This window comes from Stenella coeruleoalba (assembly GCF_951394435.1).
Source record: "Stenella coeruleoalba genome assembly, chromosome: 13".
NCBI lineage: Eukaryota > Metazoa > Chordata > Mammalia > Artiodactyla > Delphinidae > Stenella > Stenella coeruleoalba.
Genome location: NC_137159.1, coordinates 15,373,964 through 15,400,216, shown reverse-complemented (window position 1 = coordinate 15,400,216; position 26,253 = coordinate 15,373,964). Strand labels below are relative to the sequence as shown.

General features: G+C 47.4%; 1 protein-coding gene across 2 annotated transcripts; it reads left to right on the top strand.

Moving 5' to 3' along the window:
• Positions 1 to 3,419: 3,419 nt before the first annotated feature.
• Positions 3,420 to 4,438, top strand: TMSB10 (thymosin beta 10). Of its 2 annotated transcripts, none has more exons than XM_079941307.1 (3): positions 3,420 to 3,517; positions 3,764 to 3,878; positions 4,155 to 4,438. In XM_079941307.1, the coding sequence occupies exons 2-3, from the start codon at positions 3,779 to 3,781 to the stop codon at positions 4,181 to 4,183; spliced, it is 129 nt and encodes a 42-aa protein (XP_079797433.1). In that variant the 5' UTR covers positions 3,420 to 3,517; positions 3,764 to 3,778; the 3' UTR covers positions 4,184 to 4,438. The 2 variants fall into 2 exon arrangements, with proteins under 2 accessions (XP_079797433.1, XP_079797432.1); XM_079941306.1 differs by having other exon boundaries at positions 4,056 to 4,194.
• Positions 4,439 to 26,253: the final 21,815 nt, after the last annotated feature.

Here is a 26,253-nt window from a genome sequence, read left to right as displayed (position 1 = left end):
GGCAAATCTCCAAAGGCTACCCCCCGCCCACCAGATTGACAGTCATCAAGACTCCCTTTGGTCTCTCTTATTAGCTCTTCGATTTCCCATGCATCCTTCTCAATGAAGATGGAAACGTAATTGGAGTTGAGTGGGCCTCCTTTCTCTACACCATCTGTGAACAGTACACAATCCGTTCCAAGCAGTAGGCTGATGTGTTGTCAGACAAATGACGCCCCAAGACATAAGGAAACACAGGGCACAAGCATGAGCTTGTTGACTGACTCAGAGTCATTCAGTTACTACATAGACTTGTCACTAAGAGTCTCATCATCTTTCTATCTTCCACATCCAGAATACTGCCAGATGCCCCGTGGGCATTTGATAAACCTCTGTTGAAGAGTACGTGTGTGAGTATTATAGAAGATATTTAGGGAAAAATCCCCAAATGAGACCTAAGACCCTGGCACCCCTAAGTTATGATTTTTCTATCTCATGGGAAAATGAGTTGTGTTGCTACGTAACAAAAATTCCCAAGACTTAGTGACTTACAAAAACTGCAACATTTATTTTGCTCATGAATCTGGAATTTGGCCTGGGACAGCCTGTGTCTGCTCTACTCAGCATTACCTCACGTGCTTGCACGCTTAGTGGTTGATGCTGGCTCAGAACTCAGCTGAGGCTTGTGGTTGGAATGCCTGCAAGTGGCCTTTCCTTAGAGGTGCTTGGTTTTCTCAGAGTGTGGAGGCACCCAGAGAGAGAGTCAGGCAGAGCTCTGTGGCTCATAAATCGAAAAGCATAATTTCTGCCACATTTTATTCACTAGAAGAAAGTCAAGAAGGACAGTCTATACTCAGGAATTAGTGGGACAAGTGTCAAAGAATATGCTGACTTTTAAAACCATCACCCGTAGGATTGAATGAGACTAATAGGTTTGACCGTTGTTCTTAAGCAACAAATGCCTGAGAGGATCCCTGCTTCCTTAGAGATGGGCCACAGAAGTGCACTGAGTGAGAATAAAGAAGGTCTGCAAGTCTACTTAGAGCTCCTTAGTTTGGAAATCATGCAGGCTTGATATATTTGAAACATGTGTCTCTACAACTGTATCGAGAAGACAATATTCCCTTGTTTCCCAAATAAAAGGAAGTTGGAATTGGACTTCACCAAGGGTCCAAATTAGGACAACTTCACAGGCCATAGGTGGGACCCAGGAAGGTAAAACCTAAATAACACTTGGCATTGCATCTGTAGAGGAATCCAGTGCCACTGAGACGCTCCAAAGAGTCGACGTCTCTGGATGTCTGGATATTTTCATGCTCAAGTCTGGCAGATCCTTCAATCGTGTATGGTAGAGACAGCTCCAAGACCCTCCACCCCTGCTCTTACTCCTGGGCACACAGCTTGACTACATTTCCCAGTCTCCCTTGCAGTTAGGTGAGATCATGTGACTGAGTCAGGCCACAGAGATGAGGGCAGAACTCATGGAGGCTACTTCCAACCCGGTCCATAAAAACTCTAGTGCAGTCCTCTGTCTTCTCTTTTCCCATCCACTGGCTAGATGGAGTAAAAATCCAGGACCTAGAGGAGGGCGGAGAGATGAGAGAGAAGGTACATGAGTCACTACATGGAGGAAAGCTGCCTGAACAGAAACAGCATAAAATGTTGCTGCGTGAATGGAGAATAAACCTCCTTTGGAGGTTGTTTGTTATGGTTGTTTGCCTGACTGTGAAGTTGGATTTTTATTTAAGAAATGTTCATTCACCTCCCTCTCCCACCATGGGTGGAATATAATACTTCTCCATTCCATTGAGGGTGGGTTTGGCCTGTGGGATGTTAACAGACAAGAGGTGACATGACATGCTTTTACACACACTTCAACACTTCTGCACTCTCTTTTGCAACAGCCGTCTTGCTGTTTTCCTATCACCTTGAGAAGAACAAGCTCCAGCTAGATCCTGGGCCAGAGCATGAGACAGCTGTGGAGCAGACCTAGATCCAGTGAGCCTAGCTAGCTCAGCTAGCTCAACCCAGCAGCTCCTGCCTGCAGGCGAGTGAGTGAGAATAAGTGATTACTGCTTTAAGCTACTGAGTTTTGTGATAGTTTGTTACACAGCATACTGTGGCAATAGTTGGCTGATACACTAATGAAGTGTGTGTGCCATTCTCATGGGGCTGCCATGTTAAGCTTCCACTTGATGCCTGCTCTTCATCTAAGTTTTATGCCAAAACTCTTTTACATATAAAGAGGTACAAGGAAAGACTTGCCCAAGGTCACACAAGGAGTTTGGTATATCAAATTCATGAGCCCAAATTTATTTCCTTCTGTTCCAAACGCACTGAGGGAATGTGAAAAAAAGCGGTTAAAATCAGGAAGGGATGGAACAGAACTTAGGATGTTTCCATCAAATGCCACTTCAAAAGTGTTTGGTAATACTCCTTGACATTTGGAAACTTCAGGACAAATAAAACAATGACCAGCTTCACCTCCTGGGTTGTTCATTTGTGGAACTAAAGATGTTGCACAGGATGAAGATACAACTTTTCTAAGAAAGATTTGAATAGTTGCAGTATACCACTCCCATAATGGGTTAAAAAGGGAAACAAGAACCTTTGTAGGGACACCTTCAAGGTTAACTCAAGGAGGAAAATGGAACCTGGGGACACAGCATCCCCAGGAGCCCTGTGAGAGAAAGAACACCGCAAGGCCCTGGGGACGGCCTGCTCTCACCACCGCCTTTCAAACCATGCTTGCATCAAACATCTAAGGGAGCACCAGCCAAGGGTCCTGCAGGAGCTGCCCAGCTCAGGGAAGGGAGACAACCGGCCCCCAACCTGAGCAAGGAGCAGTGGAAACCTATCTGCAACCCTCACCCCCACCCCGTCTTTTCATCTCTCGGACCCTTGGCTCGGATTCTTTTAGTGTGAGACCCCGCAGGGGTTCACCTCCCCGAGGAGAGGAAAAGGGGGTGGGGGTGGGGGGTTTCTGGTGTGCTAAAAGCCGAAGACGCGCGGACTGCCCAGGGGTGGGGTGTCTCCTGCGAGCGGGGACGGCTGCAAAGCGCGCGAGCACGCCAGAACACCCATACTCACAACGACACGCTACACACCCACACCCACACCCAACCATACACCCCTCCCCCGCTGGCCCCCCACGCCCCTCCTGCGGGTGAGGAGCAGACTCCCGGAGAGGGGAGTGCAGCACCCTATAAAACTGAGGGCCTGGCGCCCACCCTGGCCGCGCCTGCAGCCTCCACGCCGGGGACCCGGAGAGCTGTGGGCACTGGGCGCAGGGGGCCCCGCGCGCGGGAAGTGCCGCGCCCAGCCCGGCGGGTAGCCAGACGGAGGGCACGGCGGGAAAGCTAGCCGCCCGCCCTGGCCCCGCCCCCCCCAGCCGCCGGTGCCGCCCCCGCTGCGGCGGGCGAGGGGCGGGGCGGGGCGCGGCATATATAAGGCGAGGGGCGGGCGCCGCTCTTTTGTCTCTTGCTGCAGCGACGCGAGTCAGAGCACCGGAACCGCGGGCTTGGAGCGGAACTTTTCGGTGAGCGGCGCGCTGGGGCGGAGGCCCCATCCGGGTGGGGTCGGAGCCGCCCTTCCCCGACGGGACGCCCGGGCCGGCCGGCCACGCCCTAGGGCTGTGGATGGGGTGCGGGACGCGCCCAGATCCTTGGCCTCCGGGCTGCCGGGAACGCCCCGGCCGGAGTGCCACGTCGAGGGGCGGCGGCGGGGAGCGCGGAGGGGGCCGCTGGCCCCGGCTCCGGGCCAACCGCCTTGGTTTGCCCGCTAGGTTTGTCTTAAGAAAATGGCAGACAAGCCGGACATGGGGGAAATCGCCAGCTTCGATAAGGCCAAGCTGAAGAAGACGGAGACGCAGGAGAAGAACACCCTGCCGACCAAAGAGAGTGAGTCCGCCCCCGCCTCCGGGTCCTCGAGCTCCCAGCCCAGTCCCCACCCCGCCCTTCGCCTGAACCGAGCCCCGCACCCCATCCGGCCGATTCCTCCCGTCGGGCAGCCCCAGCCCCCCTTTCTGTTGCACAAGGCGCCTGTCCCCAACCCCAAGCCTCTTTCTTAATCCCCAGACCTCGTGGGTGCCTCGCCCAGCCCAGGTTTGTAAGCGCCTCGGTTGGCGGGTTGCAAGAGGTTCCCATCCCCCAGTGCCCGCTTCCTGCCCTCCACAGCCATTGAGCAGGAGAAGCAAGCGAAGTGAAATTTCCTAAGAACCTGGAGTGTTCTCCACCTCCATCATCTTGGAGACCCTAGTCGTGATGTGGAGGAAGAGCCACCTGCAAGATGGACACGAGCGACAAGCTGCACTGTGAACCCGGGCACTCCGTGCCGATGCCACCGGCCTGTGGGTCTCTGAAGGGACCCTCCAATCGGACTGCCAAATTCTCCGGTTTGCCCTGGGATATTATAGAAAATTATTTGTATGATTAATGAAAATAAAACACACCTCGTGGCATGGCTGGCGTGGTCTGAGTCTGTTAGTTGAGTATGCGTGGGTAGTGCCACTGCAGCAGAGCTCCAGCCACCGGAGTCGGAGTTCCTGCCGCAGAGCGGGGGAGGGGGTCGCAGGATGGGCTGGCTTGCAGGGACCATCTCTTAGTTTTGAGTTTCCCTGCTTCTGTGTAAGATTTTACGGGTTATTAGCCGCCTACTCTTGCAATCCATGCAAAATTTAACCCCACTTTTCATTCCTGGAAGCTGTTTCGGAAAATGCTTTTTTAAAAGCAGAATTTGTTTTTGATAAGCTTTTACGGTCTCACCGTTTTCTCTGGCCTCATAGTTGTGGTGAACACCAGGAGAGAACAGTGATTTAAAGTCTGAGAAGAAAGGGGGAAATGACTGAATCTGGAATGTTGGAAATTGGGCGAGGTCACAAATTCCCCGAGAGGCTTTCTCTTGGAGCTTGAAAAAGGAGGCATTGGAACAAAAACAAAGGCGGGATCCAAGGAAAGAACAGCAAGAACATCACAACTGGAGGAACCAACACCAGAACTAGAGAAGCTGTGGGGGACAGCCTAGCTTTTTGTCTTTTAACCCGGGCTCAGAACCTTCCACAAAAGCGTTAGCCATTAGAGGGAGTGCTGGGCCGAGCAGCCTCCGGTGCTGTGATCAGCAGGGAGAGTGGGATTCTGGAGGGAGGGCTGGCGCCAGCAGGGGCAGCAGCAGAGCCCTGCTGGGTCACACCCGCTGGACCCACAGGGAAGGGGCGGGCCCGCCCAGAGGCCCTAGCGGAGGAGGAGAACCTGGGGCTGCAGGGCATTCTAAAGCACAAGAAACAGGCTTGTGGTTTCAGGGGTGGAGTTTCCTTTTAAGGAGGGAGGAGATGACACATCGTGTAGTGATTTGTCCCATATCTGCCTGCGCGTCAGGGGCCGGACACTGGGTGAGGGCAGGTAATTTGAATGAGGTGTGATCCCAGTCCACGGGGCCTTAAAATGCAGTGGGTGAGATCTCCGCCACAGTAGACCACAGTCAGGGATACCTAGGCCAAGGGAGTCACTGCCCATGTGACATGGAGTGGCTTGACAGTGAAACCTGTGCTGTGGAGGGTAAGTGGGCCTGGGGAGGAGAAATAAGGAAGGGACACATTAAGAGACCACCGGGGCAAGGGACACTAACCTTTACTGAGGTAAGGTTAAGATTTCTGAAGCGATAACTCACAGCCCGCTTGCCTATCTGCCTCTCCTTTCCCCACCTTGCCGAGGCCCCAGTTAACTCATTTTCTGAGTGTAAAACAAAAGTGCCCTTAAGTCTCCTGGATTTTTGTCTTCTTAAATTCTTAGGAAGAGCAAGGCTCTCATGGGCACCCACCACCTCAGAATAGAAAGGATTTTCAGAAATCTTTAAATTTCTTCAGAAATTTTAAATCAGAAATCTTAAATCAGCTGTGGGCCAGGCACTGTGCTTGGAGCTTTAATTCTCAGAAACTCTTATTAAGGCAGTATGATTATCATCCCATTTTATAGACGGGGAAACTAGGGTTCAGAGAGACTAGGAATTTGCTGAAGACACACAGCCAGTGAGTAGTGGAGCCGGAATCTGGGGCCAAGGGTGTGCTTTGGGGGATCTTATAACCCCAGTGTTCAGGACATGCACTGCATCCCACGTTTCATGAGCATCCACTACTTGAAGCATATTTATAATTGCCCCTATTGGGGTCCATGGTTGGGAGGTTGAGGAAAAGGAAACAAATCACTACTACCTTCAAACAGTAACACAGTTGGTGGTGAGAGGGCTTTGGCATTCCCAGGACCCTCTTACTCGCAGAAGATTCCCATGACTTTCTCACCTGCTCCGCAGGAAATCCTTTCTATTCTGAGGTGGTGGGGTGCCCATGAGAGTCTAAGAATTTAAGACAAAAATCCAGGAGACTTGGGCTTCCCTGGTGGCGCAGTGGTTGAGAGTCCGCCTGCCGATGCAAGGGACACAGGTTCGTGCCCCGGTCCGGGAGGATCCCACATGCCGCGGAGCGGCTGGGCCCGTGAGCCATGGCCGCTGAGCCTGCATGTCCGGAGCCTGTGCTCCACAACGGGAGAGGCCACAACAGTGAGAGGCCCTCGTACCGCCAAAAAAAAAAAAAAAAAAAAATCCAGGCGACTTAAGGGCACTTTTGTTTTCCACTCTGAGACAATGAGCTAATTGGGGCCTCGCCAAGGTGGGGAAAGGCGATGCGGATAGGCAAGCGGGCTGTGAGTTATCCCTTCAGAAATCTTATCACACCACATTGGTTTACAAGGTAAGGCTGGCCTTCCTCAACCCATCCCAGCTCCTGAGCTGCTTCAATGTGTGCACGTCTACACATCTCTTGGTCTGAATGGCAGAAACCCCGTAAGACAGACCCAGAAGGCCAAGCACTGGCCAGGAAGGCTGCCTTCCTAGGCCCCACCTCTCTCCCCATGGTGGATTGCAGGGAGTCCCGTGGGCATCACAGTGGAGTCAGCACCAGAACCTGGAGTGTCAGAGAACATTGAAGCACCTCAGGCCCACCCTTACCTTCCTTCCTCCCTCCCTTATCCCACCATTTCTATTCCTTGCCACCTGGGAATACTGACACCCTTGGGAGAGTTATACTGAATTACCGGTTTCTGCCCTTTTCCTCCTATCTAAGCATTCAGGAACCAATTATGAGTCCAATCACAAAACAAGGCTTGCTCTGAAACTAAAATACAATGGTAACTTTTCTTTTTAAACCTGGATTTCTGGCTTCATTTCCTTATTTCATCCCTAAGGCAAGCGTTAATAATTCGGCCTCCATGTGATGAATGGGGCTCAGGGCTTGGGACTTTCCACTGTCTTTGTTAGGGTGCACCAGGGGACTCAGGACGACAGAAGGTCCCCATACACACACTCCACCTCCTATTCAATAAGCTGAGTGCCTGGTATGTACCCCAGGCTGCTCAAGGTGCTGGGAAAACAGATGGAGGCTGCCTCAGGGAGCACCTAGGCTAGATTAGAAGGAAGACCCAGCCTGTCTTCCCAGCACTTCCCAATCCCCCAGATCGCTCTCCCACCCTCTTCTCTCATCCTCAGGCAAGCACTTCCTCTTCTCAGGCAATATTAGGTGGCTTAAAATAATAGAGTCTCTCTAGATCCCTCACTCAGCATCCCCTAACATTAGCATCTTACTTCATTATAGTCCAATTATCAGAATCAAGAAATTAACATTACACTACTATTAATCCCACTCCTGGTCATGTACCCAGACAAAACTATAATTCGAAAAGATATATGCGCCCCTACGTTCATAGCAGCACTATTTACAATAGAGAAGACACAGAAATAACCTAAATGCCCATCGACAGATGAATGGATAAAGGCGTGGTACATATATACAATGGAATATTACTCAGCCATAAAAAAGAATGAAATACTGCCATTTGCAGCAACATGGGTGGACCTTGAGATTATCATACTAAGACGAAGTAAGTCAGAAAAAGAAAGACAAATACCATGATATCGCTTATATGTGGAATCTAATATATGACACAAATGAACATTCTATGAAACAAAACACTCACAGACATAGAGAACAGACTTGTGGTTGCCAAGTGGGAGGGGGCTGAGGGAGGGAAGGATTGGGAGTTTAGGATTAGCAGATGCAAACTACTATATGTAGCATGGATGAACAACAAGTTCCTACTGTATAGCACAGGGAACTATATTCAATATCCTGTGATAAAACATAATGGAAAAGAATATGAAAAAGACATATAACTGAATCACTTTGCTGTACAGCAGAAACTAACACAACATTGTAAATCAACTATGCTTCAATAATTTTTTTTAAAATTATACTACTATTAACTAAACCAAAGATCTTATTCAAATGTCACCAGTTTTTCCACTAACGTCCTTTTTCTGTTCCAAGATCCTATCCAGGACCGCACATAACATTCACTTATTTCTCTTTAGTCTCCTGCAATCTGTAATAGTTCCTCAGTCTCTCCTTGTCTTTTATGACCTTGACACTTATAAAGAGTATGGCCAAGTATCTGCTGAATATATCTCAATGCGGGTTTGTCTTATGTTTTCTCATAACTGGACTGATGTTCTAGATGTATTTTTTGGTAAGCTGCACCACGTTCTTTTTGGAGTGGAAAGAAAAGATTAAGTGCCTTAGTTCTCATGCTTTTTGCCACCTTCTGTCATTTCCCTCGCATGGGAGAAACACTCCTGTGTTTCCCCTCTCTACTCTTCCTGCACTACTCAACCATACGTGCAGGAAAAACTCTTCTGTTTCTCCTTTACTCCAGCATTCTACTCACAGAATACCCTACCTCAGGTCACCAAATGGGTGGATTTTCCACACCAAGCAATTCTCAGATTCTCCAGACACCAGCTGAGTGTCCCACAATTCAATTCAGTTCTGACACCATCTACCTGGAGTTAGCATCAGAGCCCACAGGTTAAGGGCTCAGTACCACAAAACTGCCCCCTCCTCCCACTTCAGACACCAATTGCAAGTCCAGCTTGACAGTATGCATCTAATAGACTGAGGCTGAGCAGAGCTGCCCTATGACACAGTGACCCCAGGCCTCGTGATACATTCCAGAGGGACGAGTGCATGTGTCCACCAAAGGACCTGTCCAAGAATGTTCCATTCATATTGGTCAAAGAGCAAAAACAACCCAAATGTCCATCAACAGAATGAATAGACGAATCTGTTGTATTCACACAGCTAATCACTGAGTTACTCAACAGTAAAAAGGAACCAAGTGCTGGTATCTAATATTGTATGATTAAATCTAAACGACAGGGCTCCCCTGGTGGCGCAGCGGTTGGGAGTCCGCCTGCCGATGCAGGAGACGTGGGTTCGTGCCCCAGTCCGGGAGGATCCCACATGCCGCGGAGCGGCTGGGCCCGTGAGCCATGGCCGCTGGGCCTGCGTGTCCGGAGCCGGTGCTCCGCAACAGGAGAGGCCACAACAGTGAGAGGCCTGCGTACCGCAAAAAAAAAAAAATATATATATATATATATATATATATATATATATATATATAAACGACATTCTAGAAAAGGCAAAAATAATTTTTGACGATAAAAGTCAACAGAACCTGGGGTGATGGAAATGTTATATATCTTGATCAGAGTGGTAACTATATGAGTGTGTAAAAAATTATCAAGATAGACACTTAAGATTAACACTCACATACACTTCACTATATGTATGTTTTACCTCAATACAAAGATTTTTTTAATCCTATGAAGAACTAAGGATTCCCAGCTTTTAAGACCACATACCACTAGCTCAGAGAGAAGATCAGAAGATTGTATAAACAGAGCCTGTATCTGGTTCCAAGGGGCAACAGGAAAACATGTTTCTCTGGCCCTTTCCTTCCTTCTTTCCTGCCTTTGAGTATTTCCCCCCATTTGAATGACCCTCCATCTCTTTTCTAATTGGTCAAATATTAGCCTACAAGGCCTTACCAATCACCACCTTCTCTGATTAGCCCGCCTCATTTCCCAACCAATGCCATTCTCTCTGTCCTGTCAGCTCCTATCTGCCCCTCTCTACTGGTACTTGGACATGTCACCTTCTCAGTTAGACTGAATGGAGAAGGATCTGTATTCATTGATACTGGTGGCACCCACAGTAGCCAGTACATAGTAGACACTCAATAAATAATTATTGAATTGTCACTGAAATACCCCACTGGCCTCACCTGCTGCATCTTGGCCATACTACAGCCAGGCTGCTATCAGGCCCCCTACTGTCTTACTATGGGTTCTCTTCTGCATTGAAAGGGCCTAAGCATAATCGGCATGTGGGAGTGACCATAGTTCAGGGAAGCCAAATAGCTTCATTTCCCTCCCAGAACCAGAACAGGATGCAATCCTATGACAATGAAGGGAAGTACAGTGAATTCACAATTGAGGCTATTGATGGAAAGCTATTTATTAATTACCCAGATGGCAACTGTGAGTCTCAACCAGTTAAAAGAGTTTAGATATTGGGTTGCTGATTTCTGTGAAATACAGAGGCTGTGCTCTTGTTCAGTTTAATTCAGCAGGCATTTTTTGAGTGCTAGTGAATTCCTATCACTGTACTAGGGCTGTGGAAGCTGTAAAAGACTAGGGCTGTGGAAGCTGTTAGTAGACCAACTAACTACACAAAAGGTGGAGTGAAGTAAATGGTAAAGAGGGAGATCAGCAAAGCACCATGGGAAGGTATATGAAGGAACCGTGAACTCTGGACAGGTGGTTGCTTCATTGGGAAGAAGCATTTGAATGAAGACCCAGAGGAGTGAGAATGGGAGCAGAGCTTTCTTAACAGAAGGAGGAGCAGTGCATTGTGATACCATAGCATGTTCCGTGGAGGGAAAGGGCAATGGTTCAGTGAAAATGGAGGACGCCTCAAAATTAGCCTAGAAAGGTAAGTTGAGTTCTTTATCCTATAGACAGTTGAGAGCCACTGCAGATTTGAGGTTGGGGCAAAGTGATCTGGAATGTATTTGATAGCATGAGAAGGATGTTGTGGCAGACACAGAGGGTTATCTACCTGACCACTATCACCATCACCACCAATTCTACCATCGCCACCATCACCACCACTACCACCACACACTTCTCATCCTCTGCTACCCTGCCTTCTTCATGGCCAAGGGAAGCCCAGTTGTATTTAGATATAAAGCAGTTGATGAACCTCAAGGGGCACAGCCCCAGGAGCAATGCTTGATTATATAAACCTAAAGCACCCAGGGGTTCAGCATTATAGAAATTTGTGAGGTTGTTTTGTTTCAGTTTGATTGTCATAAAGATTAAGGGACACTGTCGATAGTTCATGGACAAGGATCAGGAATGTCTGACATCCTGCAATGCACAGGGCAATCCCATATATCAAAGATTTGTCCCATGCCCTGTATGACTTTTTAAAAGACCCTTGGGCTTCCCTCGTGGCGCAGTGGTTAAGAATCTGCCTGCCAATGCAGGGGACACGGGTTCGAGCCCTGGTCCAGGAGGATCCCACATGCCGCGGAGCAGCTAGGCTCGTGAGCCACAACTACTGAGCCTGTGCATCTGGAGCCTGTGCTCCGCAACGGGAGAGGACGCGATAGTGAGAGGCCCGCGCACCGCGATGAAGAGTGGCCCCCGCTCGCCGCCGCTGGAGAAAGCCCTTGCACAGAAACAAAGACCCAACACAGCCAAAAATAAATATTAATTAATTAATTAATTTTAAAAAATGGTCCTCATTAAAAAAATCTTTAAAAAAAATTTTTAAAAAGACTCTCTATTGTGGTATAATTACGTATAGAAAAGTACACAGATCATTAAGTATACAGCTCAATGAATCTTCACAAACTGAACACAGCCTAGTGTCTCCTTCCAGTCATATACTTATTCTAACTGCAAACAGCATGTACACAGTATGCCCATTTTTGAACTTTATATAAATGGACCCATGACTTGTGAATAAACCACTAGACATTCACGTAGATGAAATATCTCTTTATAATCATGTGACTCCAGCAACAGCCAATTTTATTCTACATTTTGCATTTTCCTGGAATGCAACCGCCATGTAAATGTAAATTGAAGGAAGCCTTTTTTTTTTGGCCGGGCCTTGTGGGATCTTAGTTCCCCCACCAGGGATTGAACCCAGGCCCTCGGCAGTGAAAGCACAGAGTCCTAACCACTGGACCGCCAGGGAATTCCCCCAGGGATGCCTTTTTTTCGAACTCAGAGCTTTACAAAGAGTTGATTGCCATTGCAGAAAATTGTGGCATGGAGAGCAGTATCTCTTTTAGGTTTTGAACTGTTGTTACAACACAATTGTATCAGTGTTCGTCTGAAGTTGTGGACTGCTTCTTTCTGTGCAGAATATTGTTTTGCCATATTATATTAGTCAGCTTTTGATAGGTTGTGAGGCAGTAACAAACAACTCCAAAAATCCCAATGGCTTACAACAACAAAAATGTATCTTTTGCTGTTGCTCTTCATATATACATCAGTTGAAGCTCTGTTCCTGTTGCACATGTCTTTTTCATTTTGAGAGCCAGGATAAAGGAGCAGCCCTATCTGAGACATGCTGCTGTCATAGCAGAGGAAAAAGGTATAGCAGAACCGCGCAATGGCTTTTCAAGCTCTTCTCAGATGTGACACTTCCATTCACATTACACTGACCAAAGCAAATCATAAAGCAAGCGTGACATCAGTTGGGTGAGGCAGTGCAAGTCCCATGCCCTCAGGCTGGGATATCTAATTCTGGTATAGGGAAGGCAGGAAATAATTTGGAGTCATAATATAATTTACCATATATATTGAAATGCATATGCATATAATTTTTGCCAATTATCTTTCTTTATTTCACCTTTATATTCCAATGAGAGCTTGTATTGATTTGTTTTTCAAGTGCATGTGTGGATAGATTATATTATCTTTGATTTTCATTTCATGAAAGAGGAGTGCCATAAAATATTTACACGAAAAGAGATGTTGGTTCTAAGAGGTTGAAAACCGGCAGTCTGAAGCAATCACAGTAATTCCATTACCCTGCAGTGACTGACTGAAGAATAGGTATGGGTTGCAATTCTGGCCAAGGAGACCCAAGAGGAAGCCTGCAGGGGGACTTCAGGGAAGATGGTATCTGTACTTTGAAGACATAAGGAAAAGTTGCATGTGTCACTGTGTGAGGATGTGAACCTCAAACCACAGCAGTCATCTCGAAGCCATGAATGGCCAGGCCCACATGCTGAGAGTGGAAAAATGAAAAGAATCTGGGTATTTGAGGAGTTCTTGAGCTGCTGAGTTTTCCTGAAAATGCCTCATCTTTGAACTTTCTGTTATATGAAATAATACATTTTTCTTACATTTAAGAAATCTATAATTGCGTTTTCTGTTCCTGGTAGTCAAAAGTATTCAACAATGATCACCTGGAAATGGGAAGACTGTGTGGGTAGAGGTGTTGGTTTGTAGGATACTGTTATAGTCCAGGCAAGAGGTAATGAGGACTTGAATGAGGGGAAGACATGCGCATAGTCATGTGCTGGTATGTGTTTCACAACCAGCTCTCAGTTCGGGGTGGAGGTGGAAAGGAGCTGAATTTGTAGCATCTGCCAATGTCTATGGTGTAAGTATTGCCAATTTCAAGCTGCCAACAGTTTAACCACCAACTTCCCTGCTTTCTGAAAATTTAACAAATGGATCTTTGCAAGCTAGCGCCAATTGGCTTCAGCACACCACTGGCTGTGGGGAGTAGGAAATCAGGACAGATACAAAAGATTTTGCAGAGGGAGAATTAGTACGACTTCAGATTGTGTGGGCAATTATAGAAGTTGTAATCTGACAAACAGGAAAACAGAAACAAACCTTTGCTTGTCCATGTGACTTCATTTCTGTCTTCAAGAGTGGAAGATCAGGGCTTCCCTGGTGGCACAGTGGTTGAGAGTCCGCCTGCCGATGCAGGGGACACGGGTTCGTGCCCCAGTCCGGGAAGATCTCACATGCCGCAGAGCGGCTAGGTCCGTGAGCCATGGCCGCTGAGCCTGTGCGTCCGGCGCCTGTGCTCCGCAACGGGAGAGGCCACAACAGTGAGAAGCCCCTGTACCGCAAAAAAAAAAAAAAAAAAAAAGAGTGGAAGATCAAAGCATCCAATAACCAGGGCATTTCCCGGAAAGTACATTGGGAGACACAGTATCACTTTGGAGGCAATTTTACAGTCCCCAAATAAGTATCATAAATTAATTTTATGGCCAACACATTGTACAGAGATACAATAAAAGGAGGCCATGATAAAGTGGGTGTGTCTGGCACTGAGCCCTGGGAAGGGCAGGATGAACTTGTAGGACCTCACAGCGTCCTAGAACCTGCGTCAGGCAAAACATCAGTGGGAGTCTGCGTGGAAACACCCGGTGGGAGGAAAGCAGGCCAGGTTGGCCAGAATCAGCGAGCTATTAGGGCCAGCCAAAGTGGAGATGCTATAGTTCATTAATCGATCGATCCATTGTTTTCTCCATTTATTCACCACAATTTATTCAGCACCTGGTAAGTACTGGGTCCTAGGCTACGCATGCTCAGGATAAACAAAACGGATTTCCTGGACCTCATTCTCTTACAGGTAAGATAAACAGGTAACCTAGATTACTGACAAAATACGGGAATTCTGTATTCTGATTTAAAACTAAAAGGGCACTAGTATTATTTTTTTACCTCCTCAGTGAAATTTAGAAGACTGAACCCTTAACACTGGGAGATGACCCTGTTGGCTCAACCCTGGCATTTTTCAGCATTTATTCTGAATTTCTGTAGCATTTATTTCTATCTCTGTATTGTTAAATTGATGTGTTTCATAGAAATCAACAAGATCAGAAGGACTTTGTTATTGGTAAGAACATAAAAACCACTGGCCCCATGAATGCTATTTAAGATTATCAAGGGACTTCCCTGGTGGCACAGTGGTTAAGAATCCACCTGCCAGTCCAGGGGACACGGGTTCGAGCCCTGGGCCGGGAAGGTCCTATATGCCGCGGAGCAACTAAGCCCGTGCGCCACAACTACTGATCCTGTGCTCTAGAGCCTGCGAGCCACAACTACTGAAGCCCATGAACCACAACTACTGAAGCCCGCGCTCCTAGAGCCCGTGCTCTGCAACAAGAGAAGCCACCGCATGAGAAGCCCGGGCACCACAACAAAGAGTAGCCCCCGCTCACTGCTACTAGAGAAAAGCCCGTGCGCAGCAACGAGGACCCAATGCAGCCAAAAATAAATTAATTAATTTTTTTAAAAAATCGAGCACCCAAACCACAGCTAAGAATATTTTCTACATTATGGAGGAATCCTATTCTTTAGGAAACAGAAAAATTCTCACTTTTGTATCAGTGCAGCCCCAAGACCTTCATCTGAGGCATCTGTGACTAAAAAGAACCAATTCTTTGAGTTATTTTTTTGTCCAAGCGTTATCTCCTGCCAAGCTGTCCCTTACTTTGTTTCCTGCTACTTAGGTGCCAGGTTATTTGATATGGCTTGTTCTTAGGAAAAAACTCAGTGGAGTGCATGATCTTATCCTGAGGATTCTTTGGTGTTTTATTCTTAAAAATCCTATCCAACCTGGCTTAAGCAAAAAGGATTTATTTACTCACGTCAGTGAGAAATCCAGGGAGTAGTTTCTGCTTCAGGTGTGCTGATGTGAAGATAGTCAAATGATGTCACGGGGACCTGGTTTCTCTCTCTCCATCTCTCACCTCAAACTTTTTCTTTTCAGGCTAACCCTCCCCCTCATGGTGACAATACAGCTGCTAGTGCCCAGAGACTGCATTCTTCTCATGGGTAAGAACAGTTGAAGAGAAGAGAGAACTTCTCTTCAACCAGTTCAAACATAAACCCTGGACCTAACTTTCAACGGCCTGAATTAGGTCAAGTGTCCATCCCTGACACAATCACACTGGCCGAGATAAGGGAAGACAGAGCTTAGTTTAAAACTAGGTCCCATAATGACCTATATGGGAAAAGAATCTAAAAAAGAGTTGATATATGTATATGTATAACTGAGTCACTTTGCTGTATAGCAGAAACTAACACAACACTGTAAATCAACTATACTCCAATAAAAATTAATTTTAAAAAGATAAAATAAGGGGACTTCCTTGGCGGTCCAGTGGTTAAGACTCTGCGCTTCCAATGCAGGGGGCTCAGGTTCGATCCCTGGTCGGGGAACTAAGATCCAATTAAAATAAAATAATTAAATAAGATTTAAAAAACTAGGTCCCGTGCTATCCCTGGAGTTAGGAGATGGGTCAGCTTCACCAGAATCACAGGGACATCACATGCAGAAGGAGTACATGTGTGAATGAAAATCAAGGACTAGGGGCTTCCCTGGCTGTCCAGTGGTTAAGACTTTGCCTTCCAATGCAGAGTGTGCGGGTTCGATCCCTGGTCGGAGAGCTAAGATCCCACATGCCTTGCGGCCAAAAAACCAAAACATAAAACAGGAGCAATATTGTAACAAATTCAGTAAAAACTTTAAAGAAAAAAAGAAAATCAGGGACTATTATTAAGAACAGGGTAGGACTTCCCTGGTGGCGCAGTGGTTGAGAGTCCACCTGCCGATGCAGGGGACGCGGGTTCGTGCCCCGGTCCAGGAAGATCCCACGTGCCGCGGAGCGGCTGCGCCCGTGAGCCATGGCTGCTGAACCTGCGCGTCTGGAGCCTGTGCTCCGCAACGGGACAGGCCACAACAGTGAGAGGCCCGCGTACCACAAAAAAAAAAAAAGAACAGGGTAAATGGATATTAAGCACCCAAACTCCTCCATATCCACCACAGTCATGTGCTAAACTGGAGTCTGAAGGTCCCATTTTAACCTCTTAACCCCTGGGGGCTGCAGGGGCTACTGTGAGTCTGATCCTGGGGGTAGGCAGATGTGAACTGGTGGAGAAAACCTAACTTCTCTGTTATCACAGCCCTATTCCCAATGTCCCTGCCAAAAACCAGGGCTGGGGCAAAGGCCCTGAGATTAAAGACACACACACACACACACACACACACACACACACACACATCACCTGTGTACATACATACATATATGTGTACATGTATAGATGTGTGCATGTTCCTGCGCATATATAAAGAGGTTTTTAAGGAATTAGCTCACAGGATTATGGGAGCTACTGAACCCAAACTCCATACAGCAGGTCAGCAGTCTGGAATCTTGAACAGTTCTTCCATGCTACAATCTTAAGGCAGAACTTCTTCTCTAGGAAACCTCCATTCTTGCTCTTCAAGCCTTCAACTGATTGAACAAGGCCCACCCTTATTATGGCAGGTAATCTCCTTTACTTCCAGTTAACTGATTGTAAATGTTAACCGCATCTACAAAATACCTCCACAGCAACATCTAGACTGTGGGGTTTTTTTGTTTTTTTTGCAGTACGCGGGCCTCTCACTGTTGTGGCCTCTCCCATTGCGGAGCACAGGCTCCGGACGCGCAGGCTCAGCAGCCATGGCTCACGGGCCCAGCCACTCCACGGCATGCGGGATCTTCCCGGACCGGGGCACGAACCTGTGTTCCCTGCATCGGCAGGCAGACTCTCAACCACTGCGCCACCAGGGAAGCCCTAGACTGTGTTTGACCAAATAACTGGGCATCACAGTCGAGTCAAGTAGACACGAGAAATTAGCCATCATCACAGTGACTGAGGTTGATTTTTCATTTCATCCTCACAAGCACCCAGATTCCAGCAGCCATTGTCTCCTGGGATCTGGGCACCGGACCATGCCATGCCAAGCTTGGCTGGCAGCAAGGAACGCCCAGTGCAGAAGTCTGGCTCCCACTCCCACCCTGGGCCAGGAAATGAACTATATGTTGGATGATGGAGCAGAAAGCTGGAAGGAGCCTCAGTTCTGAGCCTGGGATCTCCATGCCACCATGCCAGACCTGGGTTGCCTACTTCCAGACTTCTTTTGAGGGAGAGGAAAAAGCTTCTATGATGTTTAAGTCATTGGGTTTGGTGGGTTTCTCTGTTATACGCAGCTGTTACATGAGCCCAATTCTATGTAATACAAAAACCAAAGAAAATGAAACTCACTTAAGATGATAAACAAAGGACTAAACAAGAAAGCATTTTTTTTTAATAAAGCATAATTCAAGATGACGGAAATAAGACTACAGAGATTTTTTTTTTTACCATAAATATAAATTAGTTTTTAAAATCCTTCTAAAAGACTCTCAGACTGGGTCAAAACCATTTCAATCATATTTTTTCAGGGAAGGTACATCAGCAACAATTTCCAGAAAGGTTAGGGTGTTAATAACAAACAAAGTAAAATTCAAGCCAGAAAACAGTCAACAATTAAAATGTTGTTTAATATTGCCACTGTCTTAAAAACATTCACAGGGCTTCCCTGGTGGCACAGTGGTTGAGAGTCCACCTGCCGATGCAGGGGACACGGGTTCGTGCCCCGGTCCGGGAAGATCCCACATGCTGCGGAGCAGCTGGGCCCGTGAGCCATGGCCGCTGAGCCTGCGTGTCCGGAGCCTGTGCTCCGCAACGGGAGAGGCCACAACAGTGAGAGGCCCGCGTACAGCAAAAAAAAAAAAAAAAAAAACATTCACAAACTTTTATGCACTGAATAACATACACACACACACACACACATGCACACACACAGGCACATACATGCCCATTGTTACCACTTAGAAGAGTGCCAGGCCCAGATGGTTTCACAGATGATTTCTTTCAAAGCTGCAAGAAAGTAGTAACTTCACTACCTCAAAATTTGTTTCAGTAGCTAGAAAAAGACATATGCTACCAAAACATTTTACACAGCCAAACTGATCCTGAAAACAAAACCTACTAGGAATATTGTTGCAAAACTAAATAAAATACTAGCAAAATTAATCAGGAAATAAACTAAAATAATACGACAACAATGCTGCTAATTAAAGTTTACTACAAGAATGCAAGGATTGGGACTTCCCTGGTGGCGCAGTGGTTAAGAGTCCGCCTGCCGATGCAGGGGATACGGGTTCGAGCCCTGGTCTGGGAAGATCCCACATGCCACGGAGCAGCTAAGCCCGTGCGCCACAGCTACTGAGCCTGCGCTCTATAACCGGTGCTCTACAGCAAGAGAAACCACTGCAATGAGGGGCCCGCTCACCGCAAAAAAGAGTAGCCCCCACTCTGGCAACTAGAGAAAGCCCGCGTGCAGCAACGAAGACCCAACGCAGCCAAAAATAAATAAATAAATTTATTTTTAAAAAAAAAGAATGCAAGGATATTTCAATATCAGAAAACTTACTGATCATATTTCAGCACATTCATTGGGAAAAGGAATATATATATATATGTTTATCTTGATATGAGCCACAAAGTTTGCTGTTTTTTTTTTTTATTTCAGCTATATCTGATTTTTTAAAGTTCTTGGTAAATTAATCATAGATGAGTTCTTTCTTAACAGGACTAAAAATATCTGGTTCATACTAATTAGCCAATTATTTAATGGTGAAATATTAGAGTAATTTCCTTTAAAATCAGGAAGGATATCAGGTTGTGAATTAGCGTCACTGTGTTTTAACATCGTTCTGGAAGTCTTAAGTATCACCGTAAGAAATAAGAGACATTATTATGGAAAGGAAAAGAGAAAAATGTCATTATTACAAATAATTATCCAAATTAAGATTCAGCAAATAAATGTTAGAATTATTCAGAGAGTTTGGTTAGATTATTTAAATCACAAAATAACCATAAATCAACTGCAGCTATAATCAGTTAGAATATATAAAGAAAATATGCCATTCATAAAGTTAAAAAAAAGACCTAGCAGATTATATTTTCAATAAACTCAGGCAGACTGTATTTTTTATTTATTTATTTAATTTATTTATTTATTTATTTTGTGGTATGCAGGCCTCTCACTGTTATGGCCTCTCCCGCTGAGGAGCACAGGCTCCAGACGCGCAGGCTCAGCGGCCATGGCCCACGGGCCCAGCCGCTCCGCAGCATGTGGGATCTTCCCGGACTGGGGCACGAACCCGTGTCTCCTGCATCGGCAGGCGGATTCTCAACCACTGTGCCACCAGGGAAGCCCCCAGACTGTATTTTTTAAATTCTCAGCAACAGTAAATCCCATCCCACATGCTCTTCCTCAGTGTGTCCTGGCCACTCCCCTATAAGAGACAGAGTCCAGGCCCCTGGCCCTTGAATCCAGGCTGGCCTTGTGACTTGCTTGGAACCAAGAGAATTCAGCTGGCTTCTGAGGCTAGGCCAGAAAAGGTCAGGCCTGGTTCCCCCTGGATGCCTGCCCCCATCCCTATGCCAGGTAAGAAGTCCTATCCTCTGAGGCCACCAGGTTGGAGGGGTCACTCTTAGCACTCCAGCCCACAGGCTCCCACAGTCCCAGTTGAGCCCAGTCTTCCAGTGTCCCCATCAAGGGGCCAGATGTGTGATGACTCCACTTTGGAACTTCTAGACTACCCCATTTGCTAGCTGAGTACCATGAAGTACCATGAAGTACCATGAAGTGACCTCAACCTCAATGCCACAAGGAGCAGAATTGCCCAGTTGAACCTGCTCAGACTCCTGACCCACAGAATGCAAAATGGTGCAGCCACCGTGGAAAACAGTTTGGGGATTTCTCCAAAAGTTAAACATAGAACTGTCATCAGACCCGGCAATTCCACTCCTAGGTACATATCCAAAAGAACTGAAAGCAGAACTTGAACAGATGTCTGCACACTCAAGATCGTAGCAGCATTATTCACAATAGCCAAAAGGTGGAAACAACGCTAGGGTTTTTCATCAACAGTTGAACGCTAGGGTCCATCAACAGATGAACGGATAAATAAAATACGGTATATATGGACTTTGGAATATTATTCAGCCACAAAAAGGAATTAAATTTTGATACATGTTTCAACATGGATGGCCCTTGAAAACATTATGCTTAGTGAAATGAACCAGACACAGAAGGACAAGTATTGTATGATTCCACTTATATGTGGGACCTAGAATAGGCAAATTCATAGAAACAGAAAGTAGAATAGACGTTACCAGGGGCTGGGGGAAGGGAGGAGTGGGGAGTTATTCTTGATGGGTACAGAGTTTTTGTTGGAGATGATGAAAACGTTTTAGGTATAGATAGCGGTGATGGTTACAAAATACTTTGAACGTATTTAATGCCACTCACTTGTACACTTTAAAATGGTTAAAATAGGAAATTCTATGTTGGGTATACTTTATCACAATAAAAAAAAAAATGTCCCTGATCCACAGAATACGTGAGATACAGCAAAACAGTTGTTTTAAGCCACTAATTTTGGAGTCATTTGTTAAGCGGAAGGAAACCAGAACACAACACGTTTAGGAATAAATTTAGCAAGAGATGTACAGAACACTACAAAAGTCTACTGGTGGAAACTGAGCATGATTTGCATAAGATGGGAGATAAATTAGTCAGAGTTCTCTAGTCAGGGTTTCTAGAGAAACAGAAGGTCCTGCCACTTCCTCCCTAGTCTCTTCCTTTGGGGTCAATCTATATCATCCCTCTCTCCCTCACTAGGGCAGCCTAAAGCATGTTAAACCCAACAGAGTTTGCTTCCCACCAGCACTGCTCACCAATGTACCTGTCACGCAGGACATGATTTGTACCAAGAGACGTTTGCCCCACTCTCATCTTTATCAAACTCGTAAATAAAATAAACACTTATAATAACACCCTCATGTAAATGTAATAAAGACATCTCTAGACAATGTTGCTCTTTTTATTAAGCTGCAAAAGGGTATCCTTACAAAGCAAGTCTGTAGGTACCTCCCTCATTCCCACGCCACAGATCACCCTCTTCCAAGCACATTGCTGCCTAGCCCCTTCTTTTCAGAAATTCTAGAGGCCTTACCAACTACTGACACAAGGCAGATGAATGGCCCTTTAGCCAAGGCTGTGCCAGCGCTTCTGCCCAGCTTACCTGGAGGTACCTACCGGCTGCTGGAGGCCCTCACATGGCTGTGTCCCCCTCTTCTGCCCACAGGCTCAGGGTGCTGAGGGGGTCTTTCCAGAACCTCTCGGTCACACTCGGGGCGGGGCGGGGGGCGCAGGGCCTGTCTGCCTGGCCCACCCAGATGCCAGGCTTAGTCCTCGGCCTCGTCAAGCCTGGATGCCACGGGCGGATTCAGGGCAGGTCTAGGCAAGTGGGATGCGCAGGGCTGTTATTTTCAACTCAAGCGTCATGAGAGCGTCTGATGACTCGGGCGGCAATTTCTTGAGTCAACACCGTCCGTCATGTGGGAAGGAATTGAGCCTGAGGGTGTTCAGAATCAGCCATGGGGCAGGATGGAGTGGAAGGCACCCCCCCAAGGCCGGCCTCTACTGGGCTCAGGGCTCCGTGGCCACGTAGAGCAAGAAGCGGCTTGAGATCCAAAAGCGCCAAACAAACGCGTGCGTAAACCTGCACCCTCCCCCCCCCCACCCCACCCCACCCCTGACCCCCGGTCCTCGTCCACAGGTGAACGCGGAGCCCCTGCGGGGCGAACAAGCGTCATCTGGCGGCCCGCCGTGGAGGCTTCCACAGAGAGAGTGACCCCAGTCACTTATGTCACACTGAGTACCTGCTCCGTGCCCGGCAGCGGCGTTGCACAACTCATGGGATACCCGGGGGCGCCATTCTCACAGAATCCAAAGTAAAGTTGCCCCTTGGAATGAAGCGCCGCTGTGGTCCTGTCTCAGCCTGTGAGGGACCCACAAGCCAGTGGAGGAGAGAGCACGCTTGAGCTGGACCGCGAATGAGGTGAGGAAAGGGAGAAAGGGCCTTCCGGACAAAGGGCGTGTGCCCAGCGCAAAGGCTGTGAAGGGTCTCGGCATGCGGGTCTGGCTAGAGCCTAAGTGCATGGAATTTGGATGGAAAAAGAGGTTAGGAATAGCTGTGAAGCTTCCCCAGGGCCATTCTGGGGAGTTAAGGTTTTATCCTGGGCCACACATTTTTTTTTTTTTAATAAATTTATTTATTTATTTTTGGCTGCGTTGGGTCTTCGTTGCTGCACACGGGCTCTCTCTAGCTGCGGCAAGCGGGAGCTACTCTTCGTTGCGGTGCGCAGGCTTCTCATTGCGGTGGCTTCTCTTGCTGCGGAGCACGGTCTCTAGGCGCGCAGGCTTCGGTAGTTGCGGCACGCGGGCTCAGTAGTTGTGGCTCGTGGGCTCTAGAGCGCAGGCTCAGTAGTTGTGGCGCACGGGCGTAGTTGCTCTGCGGCATGTGAGATCTTCCCGGACCAGGGCTCGAACTCGTGCCGCCTGTATTGGCAGGCAGATTCTCCACCGCTGCGCCACCAGGGAAGCCCATCCCCCAGACATTTTAAATGTAAGAAGCTTGCAGATATGCATTGCTAGGCCAGCACGGTGTTTTAAGAAATTTTAAGTTGGCATGGCTTCAAGAGGAGCTCATGCTCTCAACCAGACCCCACCAAGCCCTGTAGTCTGCAAACATGCCCAGCCTCACCCCTATGCATCATTTCCCCAGCCCTGAAGCACATGAGTTTATGACTGTGCAAGGTCGTGGGGTGTTGGCTCTGGACGGCACACGTAGGAACTGGCAGAGGAAAGAGGGGGTACCATCAGACTCCATTCCCTCTCACTGGATGATTGGGGGTGAAGTGCCCCCCCAATCATCATCACGATATGAGGTGCCCAGGCTTCCAAGGAAAGGCTGTGCCCTGGTCCCTACCAGGCCCTGGACACAGAGCACTTACTTCAGGGTCAGCTTTCCTGTCCTTGCTTAGACCAACACTGTCTGGGCTGCCCCTATTTCGAGGATTGCCCCTTCCTCCCTGGCCCAGGACTCCCCATTCTCTGTGACTCTGTCCTCTCCCAGGGGAGCACTGGATGTGTTAGAGGGAGAGCAGACTTCTCTCATGCAGGGTTGGAGGGACACGAAGGAACTCAAACCACCGGCCTGCAGGCAGCCACAAGCAGGTTCCAGGTACACCAGGGCACAGGTGGTGGCTATTGAGCCAAAGACCTTAGGAGGGAGAACGAGCGCCATCTTGTGTCCATTTCTGGAGTGGCAGCAGAGAACTGGGACACGTTTCTATATTTTGTTCCAACTCTGTTCCAGGTCTCGAGCAAAGCAGAAAAAATACAGAGAGTAGTGTAGTATCGAAAGCCCACAGCAGACCAGAAACAACAAATGTAAAACATTCCCTCTTCTCTGACCACAGCTGACCTCCTCCATGTTCCCCAGACAGTTCACACTGGGAGGGTTGAGGATGGAGGATCCTTTATGAGTTTTTGACCTCAGAAAGCTTCCTCCTGCTTTGATCCAACTTCGGAGTTCAGTTTGGGCTCTCAGGAGGTTGGGGGCTTCCCTACAGATCCCTGCACTCTACCAACTCTTGTTCAGCACTCTACAGCTTGTTTACCTTTAAGCTTGAGAAGCATTTAGAAGTAGAAGGAGATGCAACTTTCCTAGAGGAGGCCTTCAGAGGACCCTTAAAAGAGGGTGTTAGTGCAGCCACCAGGGCCTCAGCCGGGTCTCTGGTGGGATTTTTCCTCCTTTCCAAAGCTGCTTTTCCACCCATACTCACACACTTGTGTTGGGCACCTCTCAACACAAGCCCTGTCTGAGTGGGTAGAGTCCCAAACCCAGACACATGGGCCCTTATTATCACCTTGACTGCTGAGCACCACTCGGAGACAGACAGGAGAGCAGGTCTGAAGGCATTTTGAAGAAAGCAGGTCTGGGACCAATGACCCCTCCCCAAACTGTCTGTAAGAGGAGAAGATGCCCCAGAGCTTAGATGTTTTCTTAATTAAGGATTATAAGTTTGCATGGAATATTTCTGTTTGATGATCCTTGCAATTCTCTCCCTGGACAATGTTTTTTCTTCTTCTCCTTTTCTTATTTTGTTGCACTGTTAATTTTTTTTTTTTTTTTTTTTTTTTTGGTACGCGGGCCTCTCACTGTTGTGGCCTCTCCCGTTGCGGAGCACAGGCTCCGGACGCGCAGGCTCAGCGGCCATGGCTTACGGGCCCAGCCGCTCCGCGGCATGTGGGATCTTCCCGGACCGGGGCACGAACCCACGTCCCCTGCATCGGCAGGCGGACTCTCAATCACTGTTCCACCAGGGAAGTCCTGTATCCATTCTGGCATAAGGGGGGTGGTATACATATATAGGTATGTGTACTCAGAGGCTGGCAAATAAGAGGTCTTTTGAATTCGTGAGTGAGTGATTCATGAGGCAATGTAATACCAAGGTTGGAAAAGGAGGGGGCTTAGGTGAGCACGAGAGTTGTGTTCAGGTCACAGAAGGGGACAAACAGAAGCAGGAGACAGTCAGAAAATGAAGCAGGTGTTGGTGTCCAAAGGCTGCTTCAGCCAGCAGCTCATGGCAAAATGGACAAGCATCACTAACGCACCAGTGGAAGCAGGGAACTGAGTCAGTCAAGAATACAGATTTCTGGGCTTCCCTGGTGGCGCAGTGGTTGAGAGTCCGCCTGCCGATGCAGGGGACACGGGTTCGTGCCCCGGTCCGGGAAGATTCCACATACCGCGGAGCGGCTGGGCCCGTGAGCCATGGCCGCTGAGCCTGCGCGTCCGGAGCCTGTGCTCCGCAACGGGAGAGGCCACAACAGTGAGAGGCCCACATACCGCAAAAAAAAAAAAAGAATACAGATTTCCCCCTGCCCACCCCAAGGTGGCACAAATGCTATAAAAAATAAAAACATGCTAGACTGGTCCAAAGTCCAAGGGCAAGCAAATCTTCAACTCACACATATTTTTTATAAACCCCTAAATTCACAAGCAATTGCCAGGTATAATAATAGTGATTCCTGAGTAAACATTTTCAGAAATATTTTTTTGTATAGAAAACATTTCTTTAATTAAATTAATTTCTTTAATTTTTTTAAAGAAAATGCTTCAGCCATCAAATTTGTCAGCAAAATGAAACAAGGACACTACATACTAAAATGCCAAAGTTACATGAGCAAAACCAACCAACAACAAGCCAAAAACACCTGATTTTTTTTTTTTTTTAGGGCTGCATTCTGATGTATGTAGGGATGGAGTGATGTCCGGCATTTGCTTTAAACTTCTTCAATAGAGGCTAAAAGAAGAAAAATGAAAAGGAGAGGATAGGTAGAATAAACAAATGTGGGGAAATGTTCATATGTGTTGAATCTGAGCAATGGGTACATGGGGATCCTTTTTCTATTCTCTGTACTTTTGAATATGTTTGAATGTGTTCATGAAAAAATATGAAGACTTCCAGTTTCAGCTAAAACATGTAAACAGCTTGGAAATTGTCATCCCCTACCTCACAACAAGAAGAAAGTGAAAACTAACAACTTTTCTT